Source organism: Crocuta crocuta, unplaced genomic scaffold (assembly GCF_008692635.1).
Source record: "Crocuta crocuta isolate KB4526 unplaced genomic scaffold, BGI_CrCroc_1.0 scaffold27, whole genome shotgun sequence".
In the NCBI taxonomy this organism is placed as follows: Eukaryota; Metazoa; Chordata; class Mammalia; order Carnivora; family Hyaenidae; genus Crocuta; species Crocuta crocuta.
In genome coordinates, this window is record NW_027532250.1 from 321,390 (window position 1) to 330,164 (window position 8,775).

The following is an 8,775-nucleotide window of genomic DNA, read 5'->3' on the forward strand; positions in this document are numbered from 1 at the left end:
AGCCGGCTGAAGTAGCACCGCGGTGGCGCCATCCCGACCTCCCTGCACCCGCCTGTCAAATGTCTCTTCTGAGGAGACATTACCTGGGCCTTTCCATCTGGTTCCCACAGGTTTTGACTAGAGCAGGGGAGCCTGGTGATGAAAATGAAGCTAGCATGTTAGAGTTAACACAGCACCCTACCAAGTAAGCCGGGCTGGGCAAGCCATTCTGCTGCAGTTACAGGAGAATGGGGAAGAACGGGAGGTTGCTCAAATTTTGGGTGACGACCAGAGTTCTTGAGTTTTATTTGAAGGTCTCCTAACGCTTCTTGTCTGTATACGAAGCATACGTTTTCATAAGAGACGTAATTACCCAGCTCGCCTTTTGTACACTGGATGGCAGCCAGACTGGTCCCTCTGCGAGTACCCATCAGGCAGACGGATGGACTTTCGGACACCGAGGCAAGGCCTCCGACACAAAATAGACAGTCCTTGGTTCAAACGACCAGAGCGGACCAGGCCCTCCATAACAGGCGCACCTGAGGACGACGCGGGCCCCATCATGAAAATTAATGCGAGGATTGCAGGATGCTCTTTAATCCGCATGATTGCTTTATTGTACAAAAAGTTTCCAGTAACAGTAAATTAGTTTTAAAAAAGGACAAAAAAAAAAGTCATTTTGGATAGAAGCGCTTCACTAATTGCTTTATTTAAGCACATGAGGAAAAAAGTCTTATCTGACCAATTAGGTTGGAAGGGTTTTATTACCTTTAAGAAGCCATTAGCTAGGATAAAACACTGAAAGCACTCGTGTCAAAACAAATAAATAATGCTCTCTCAATTAGCAGAGAAAGCGATAAATCCGTTAAATTAGAGACATACACTGCCTCACGCCCATGGCGAAGCTGGCACCCCCACCCCCAAATTAATACAACGAGAGACAGTAGATTTCAGTTACAATCTCAGGAAAGATCAGGCGCTCTGCAGACCTGACGGTAAATGTTTGCTTATCTCCTCTCCGGCCCTGGACACGGTCAAGGGGGCAGGTGTCCGGGGCCCGAGCCCAGGGCTGCCCAGAGGGCGCTTTCTGTGCTCTTCGGGCCCTCCCTCCCCGGTCGTGTCCTGGGCGAGGGGAGAGGCCGGGCTGGCGATCATTGCCACCAGAGCCCAGCAGAGATGGATGGCTCGGCCTTCCCACAGACAATGGCCGTCTGGGGGAAAAGGAGCCCGTGTCCTTCAGAAGGAAAGAATTACCCTGAGGTTCCTGGGCTCCACGACTGATCTATCCCCCAAGGCTGCTGATCTTTCCCTAAGTAAACGCTCAAAAGAAAAATACAGTGTTTTGCGGAGCACACGCCCGGGACCGCTTCCCGGCCTCGGGACAAGGGACAAGGTGATGGCAGCGGACAGCTGGGACCCCCTCTGGTACTGCACTGCTTTCTCGGCTCACTTGAGACCTACAACCACTTCTGTTAGATCCGGTTATTTTACCCCAAAGGGTTGGCGGTGGGTAAAACCCAACCTGAATCACCCTATTAACTGAAAATAAATATAAATAAACGGTGATACTTTTTTTCTTCTTTTTTTGGCGATCCTTTCTTAAAGGGTCACTTTCCTTCAACGTTAAGACCACTGAGCCTGTTGACGCTGTCGACCGCTGGGGCGGGAAGCCCCCTGACCTGAAACGGCCCCCGCTCCTAGGAGCAGCCGGTCAAGGGGAACATCTTGACTCGGCCACCGGATGAAAATCCGCTGTGACTGGAAAATGCCTACAGCGATTCTCAAGAACGTGGGAGCCGCACGTTTCAGGGGTGATCAGGAAGGTGGTGGATTCCTGTTTCCTGACCTTCTCTCCTAGTAAATGATGGTTTGTTGGGAATACCAGGTGATTTCCTGAAATGCCAGGGGCCCCTTTGGGTCGTTAAAGCCGCATGGGTCACAGGGAGGCCAGTGGCAGCCAGGAGTTTGCAAACAACTTGAGAAGGGAAGGCTGGGGCATGGGTGCGGGCGTGACGACCGTGATCTGCCCGGACAACCCGAACTACTGGACTTGTGTTTAAGTTTCTGGAAATAACTTCAAAGTCAATTCTAAAGACATATTTCATGTGGCCGATCCAAATAAAACATTTAATGAGGTCATGCTCTTCTCAAACTTTTTAGGAGAGGTAAAAAACGGAAAAGCCATCGAGAATTACACAAAGACCATTAGAACTGTACTGGCGTCTCAAGACCAGATAGAAGATGAACACGGTGAGCTTCCAAAGCCATCACCACTCCCCACGTAACTCACAGTCGCAGGGGTATATTCGAGCACCATAGTGATAACAGGGAAGAGGACGGCAAAGCCTACGGTGGCGATCTGGTCCATGCTCACACAAGTGAGTGAGTTTCTAGTCAAGACTTGCACAATCTGCAGGAACGTGCTTACTTTCTGGGCATGTTAAGTAGCAATGGAAGAGCCGATAAATCATACCCTTGGTGGAATATTTTACTTTGAAATGGAGTGATGTTTGGTTAATAATTTGAGATCCACTAATCCTAAATGGGGTGACCCATTTAGAATGGCCTCTGTGTAAATTCACAGTTCATTAAATGGTGTCTGGTTTGAACAGGTCATTATGTGGTTGGTGTAGAAATGACGGATAGAGCAAGGATGGCCGGGGCCGGGCACACTGGCTGACTCTGGTGACTTTCACGACCCTGCCAAGCTTCCCCTTTTCGTGTTTCCATGTGAGAGGTTGGTTCAAATGACCAACTTTTAAATTTAGGTGGTTCTGTTAGTAACCCCTTTTGGTTTACAGTAGAAAATGCAGTGCACGAACTCGCAATGAAGAATAGTCCATTTACGATTAATTTAAACTTATGAAGCTGTTTTAACTGGCCCATCTAAATGTGTTAATTAACATCAATGATGGTTTCTTATTTTTCACACTTTGTTACTCTGATCATTAACAGTGATGGAAAAGCTAAATTAAGTTAATGGGGAACGGATTATAAATTCTTAAAGGACTTCTCAGTTTGTTTTCAACTGGAAAATATACAGAGAGATGAAAAGGCATTTTTGCCTCTACTCATAAATTTTTGGTACCAAATTTCTTAAAAACCAGATGGTTTTTAAAAAACGTTTCCAAAAATTATTTTTACATGCTGCTCAGAGAGGACTGCTAAAAAAATAGCAGACGCACGTACAATATCGAACAGCGTGGGAAGAGCCTGTAAACATTCAACTCATTTTCTCTTTCTAAAAAAAATATATATTATAACCGATGACAGAACTCAATCTCTATTCTCCAGCGCTATCAAAGGTCCGTAAGTTCTTGACAATGAAGGAAAAGCAGCAGCTCGTTCCCACGGCTGGAGCACGACGGCGACGACGAGGGTCCAGGTAAGCTCTCGCTGCCCCCACGCGGTCCGCGGCCTGTGCCTCCGCTGTGCCCGCAGGGCGGCCGAGCCCCTGGCGCCCGGGAGTCCACGCGGGCGGCCCACGCAGCCCCACAGGCGCCTAGCGAGACTTCACGCCGATCAGGACAACAATGAGGATAATGATGATGACAAATAATATTAAAATCACAAGCATCTTCCGATTCTTCTTCTGATACTGCTCTGCCTACAGAAAGAGGAGGGAAAGAGGCTGTCATTCTCCCAAAAGGCTGAACACCAAGCTCGCTTGCTTCCAGTTCTGGGCTCACGGCTCTGTCGGCATAACCGGCGCCTCCAATCTTAATCACCATGAGAGGATGAGTTCCTTGATCCCAAAGCCTCCCCCCACCCCCCCACTGCCCCGGAGCCCGACCCCGGCTCCACTGCTGAGACAGAGGCTGCAGGAAGGGTCCGCGACTCTGCCTCCGGGCCGGCCGGACCTGCCTCCCCGCTGGCTGCCACTGCCTGTGATGAACCCCTCTTTCAATGAAAGCCTCCTCTTCCTGGACACGGTCCCTTGGACAGACGCGCAGCGCCCTCACCACGAGGTCAGACGACTGGCTAAGGCGACCCCCGTCAGTCTGACGGCCCCACAGAGGGTTGTTTTGTGACTTCCCTGAATTTGGACATAAGACCACACTCCTCCTCTGAAATGGGAGTGGGAGAGAGTGACCCGTGGGTGACAAGTGCAGGAGGAGCCCCCGTGGGCCCCTCTCCCTGTGCTGCTGGCANGGGCTCGCCATCAGTCACACAGCCCGTGCTGTGCACAAATGCAAAAGTGGCCCACCTGGGTTCCTGGGGACCGGCCCAGAGGAAGGAGAGTGGAGAAGGAGGGTGTCCGGGGAGAGCACGCCCTGCCCTTCCCCAGGGGTGGGGTGGGGAGGGGATTTCACAGGGAAGGACAAGGGGGAACAGCTTGGTGGAAATGTCTGCTACGAAGGCCCAATCTCTTCCCTCACCCCCCTTCCATGTTCCCCATCGGGCTCCCGACTGCTAGTTTTGTTTCCTAAGTGGACCGACCTACCCACTGGGAGCCACTCGTCAAGCAGGAGGCAGTCGCGGCATAGACAGGTCGGCCCGTCTTGAGGGCCAGGCTCTGCGCAATCCCAAGGCTCCATTGTGCCTGGAGGAGGGGACGGCCAGGGAGCCGGGCAGCCGTGCTGCTGGCAGAACGGGACTCTCTCTCGAGAAGACGGGACTCGCTCACTCTCCTGACGAGGACCCCGGAACACCGGGGAAGCCGAAGCCACACCACAGACTTTAAAACCTCTCAAAATGATTTATAACGTAGACCCTACACGTATTTTTAGTTCCCACTGGATTTGTGCACTGCTGTGGGGAAAGCTTTGCCCACAGTCTGTGTTGTGTTACAGGACACGTTTCACTAGCTTTTATTTAGGAAACTTTAACGACAGCACATCAGAAACTGGGTGTTAGAGAGCGGGGAACTCGTTAGCAGTCACTCTCGTACACAGGCTGGCGGCACAAGGAATCTACCTGCGTAGGGCCCTTTGCCTGTCCGAGGAAGGCCTCTTGTTCTTGCCAGGGGCTGGGAGTCTCACTCCCACCCTGCTGCGGCAGTGGCCACGAAGGGCTTCTGGTCGGATCTCGGCCACTGTCACTTTCTGTACACCTGACACTGCACGCCGCCAGGGTCGTCCGGGCCAGAGGGCCGCCATTTCCGCAAAACGACAGTGCGTACGTTAGGAGACTGGGAAAACGCTCGTTCTGTGGCTACGACTATCGCTGGGTCTCAAAGATACAAGGAAACGGACAGAAAAGTATTTTCTTCGGGAGGTATTCGCCTCCCTTCCCAGGCGAACGTGCTCCTGGTTATACACGGGACCCACTCGGCTGCACGTGCATCTGCGCCTGTGTCGCCACCGATGACAAGGCTCCTAAGCCGCTTCCCATTTGTTTTTAACAAATATCATGAAAGATCTTCCTGAAAGCGCTACCTTCTTAGCAAGAATAAGAGAGCTGCTCTCACCTCAACAAACTACTTTTTTCTCAAGGGAGCACACAGGTGCACTGTGGGGACGAGAAGGGAAAACGAGACTTCTGTCTGCTCCAGAATGACCCTCCGCCAGCAAGTCGTCAGAAGCGTGTCACCACGAGAGAGACCCGAGTCGGCACCAACGAACAGAACGTTCGGCACGTGTCTAGCCAGTGCCTGTTCCCCTGAGCTCCTAAAGCAAGAAGACCCGCAGAACGCAATGCTTTCTGACAGAAAGAAAAGCCCGACTGCTTTATAATTTCCTGTCACAGGAGGGAGTTCCCAGCAGCGTCAAACCCAAGGGAGAGGTGAGCCTGGACCTGCTGCCTGCAGGGCGCCGGTAATGACCCCTGGGGTGGGCTCCGCACAGGCCGCTAGCGCGTTCTTACACTGCCACGCGGAGGGCCCGCCTAGGAAGCCGTGGGGCCTGAGAGCAGGTCCTCACGTTCTCAGCCGCCGAAACGCACGGCATTACCTTGTGGAGCTGCTTCAGGCCGTCTTCGGTTTTGATGCAGGACTGCTCAACGTTATAGTCGATTCTATCCAGGACTGTGCCCTGAGGAAGACATGCCAGTTACAGGACCGTCAACACCCGCCACGGGAGACACGGAGCTTCAGAGTGGACGGGTGCACGACGCAGACATCGTCACCCACAGGATTATCTCTTTTCCCGAACTGTGTTGTAAGGGTGCACGCGGAAAGCTCTGGAATCCATCACCCAGCAGTATCAGGCACTCAGTGGTAGAGTGCCGTGTTAGTTACAATCAAGGCTTAACTTGTGAGACAGAAATACTGACGAACGGAGGTTTCTCTTTAGGATTTAGCCACTGTAAGCTACGCCTTAGTCAGACTTACTGGGGCTGTAAAAAACATACGGGTCAGTGGAAATGGACTCTGAGAGGCGAAGGGCTGGCTTCTGTGCCTGTCGCTGCTTCAGTGCTTGGCTCCAAGCAAGCAGAGAACGTGGGCTCAGCCAGGCCCAGTGAGGCTGAGGCCTGGAAACTGACTGAGTTTGCGAACGTCAGCACGGGCTTCCGTGGCTCAGAGCAAAGACAGCCAGCTCGCTCTGATCGGCCTCCTCAAACTACGCCTTTGCCTCAAGGAGGATTCTGGTTTTAATGGTTTAATCTCTCGGTTCAAAGAGAAAGAAGGCAACACCAGGCTCTATGCAAGAAGAGGGCTCCTAATGGGCCACGTGCACAGGAGAGATAGCAGGGGCAGTTCCTCGGGAACCACGGGAGTAATTATTGTAACCAGATCTTCCACAGCCTCAACACTCCATCCTGCAGCTGCTCGCAGGGGGATCAGGACCCAAATCCCTGCTGGCAAGATAATAAAACACCCTAATCAGATTGTAACAGTGAACAAACAATTTAATTCTACTTGAAAGCTAGTGGTTCCCATTGCCACTGCACAGTAACCGGCCAAAATCAGAGGGGAAACCTTATCTCCTGCCAGAGCCCTTGCTGAGTGGGGGGCACCAGACCCCAGGGTGGGCTGGTCCCCAGAGCATCCTGGGGGTTCGGACGGAGAATATGAGATCTTCTCCTGATATTTGTTTTTTTAACTTAAAAAAAAAAAAGCTCTCATATCTTCATAGGAAGTGACATTAGCACATGTCTGTAATCCACACACGCGCGCGCACACGTACATCCGTGGGGGGGAGAAGGGTCGAACTCTGTTCCGACAGGAATGCAGAATCAGAACTCTGAAGAGGGACCCAATGTCACGGCAGGAAGACTCAATGCTGAGGAAGGTAAACCACGTACCTGCTCCACGATCATCGCTCCCAAGTCCCTAAAGATCTCATTCAAGTCAGAAATGGACTGCACGATCTGGCTTATCTCCCGCTCCCTCTCCTCCACCATCAGCGTGTTCTGCTCCACCAGCACTAACTGGTCATCTGTAAAACCCTAGCGAAACAAGACGTACAGATTTGTATGTTCCCCACAAAGGCATGCTGTATGATCTCAGACACGACTCAAAGAACGCAACGTGAAAACACTTGCACAAAGCAGGCAAACAGAACCCAAGCACGTATTTTGCCCTAGCAGGAAAGATCCAAATTCCTAAAACACGCTGCAGGATCTGAAGCACAGCCGGCCCGAGCGGGGGGCACGGGGTGAACCCCTGTCTGTGGCTGCACAGGGGCCCAGGAGCAAAGCCAGCGGGATTAACCCTGTGCTTCTCTGGGTTCCTCCCACCGTGGGGTGGCAGACTGCTTTCCTGAAGGTTCTGGAAGGCAGATTACAAGGTCTCCTTGTAGCTTTTGCAAAGGAAGAAACGGTATGGCCCCCAGGACTCCTTCTACCTGCTGCAAAAGCTACTCGAGGTGGCGCTGACCCATGTGCACCGCGCACAAGCAGACGGTCTAGGAGAAGGGACAGAGCGGAGCGCACGCGCACAGCAGTCGGTTCTGCGGCCCCTCACGTACCCGGTCGTAAAGAGTATTATCGTCTCCATCGTCCATCAGTGGTACTGATGTATCAAAAAAATGCTGGGATCTTTCCTCTCGATTCTTCATGCCTATCACAGATAGGAATTCACTTTACTCGAATATGTAAACCATGCTGGTTACGGCTCCACCATTAAAAAGGGGAAATCTAGAGTGAAACTCAACAGTCAAAATGGAGACATTCTTAGCAGCTTTAAAAGAAGCCCATCTCCCACAGAGGTGGGAGGAGAGTAAAGATTATAAACGTAAAACACTATGCGAGCATCTGGGGTCATTCAAGATGAAAACCACGCTGTAAACGTGTATAATTCACTCAATGCCAAGTGAGTGACTAAAGGACACTGAGACAGTCTGAGAATCTCTAAGTGAGGCAGAAATATTTCATCTAACTGCTGTTGTAAAACATTTTTTAAAAAAATCAATGTTTCTCTCTAGAAACATCTCCAGTAACAATTCCAAATGGCCCTAATCAAATTTTAGAAGTAATGAAATTAAAAAACAAATATGCCAGTTTTCAGATGGAGGGGGAACTAGGTGTTTTTTTTGGAGTACGTGGGGATTATTGATTACAGTGGCAATAAAGAAAAACTCAGTTTAGAGGTAATTCGAATGCGGACGTGGCTAACACCGGACTGGCACTGCTCAGGAAGCAAGGGGGCGGGGCAGGCCGGCAGAATCCCTAGCGCCAGGACAGGCACTCCAATACTTCAGTTGTTACGCAAGCGCGAAGCTTCAACGTGATGACAACTGATTTTACCTACGTGTGGGCAGCGTCCTCCGGCCCCACACCCGGGAGGCCACAGGCTGGGGGGAGCGCCACGCTAGAGTGATATTCACATTCTTCCAGCTTGGCACAGAGGAAGCTTTGTTTCTGTTGCATGTGACTGTTCCGATACCCCGTCCTCAGCCTCAGTCCTGGCACCGT

General features: G+C 51.4%; 1 protein-coding gene across 4 annotated transcripts in view; it reads right to left on the reverse strand.

Annotated features, from left to right (window-relative positions):
* Positions 1-568: 568 nt before the first annotated feature.
* The window catches only part of STX16 (syntaxin 16), a 26,139-nt gene continuing 17,932 nt past the window's right edge, over positions 569-8,775 (reverse strand). For all 4 annotated transcript variants that reach the window (XM_077778361.1, XM_077778358.1, XM_077778359.1 and 1 more), the window contains 4 exons: positions 7,830-7,921; positions 7,165-7,308; positions 5,871-5,951; positions 569-3,586 (listed from right to left, as the gene is read on the reverse strand). In XM_077778361.1, the coding sequence (XP_077634487.1) occupies positions 3,482-3,586; positions 5,871-5,951; positions 7,165-7,308; positions 7,830-7,921 (422 nt within the window). In that variant the 3' untranslated portion in view covers positions 569-3,481. The remainder of the gene's footprint in view (positions 3,587-5,870; positions 5,952-7,164; positions 7,309-7,829; positions 7,922-8,775) is intronic.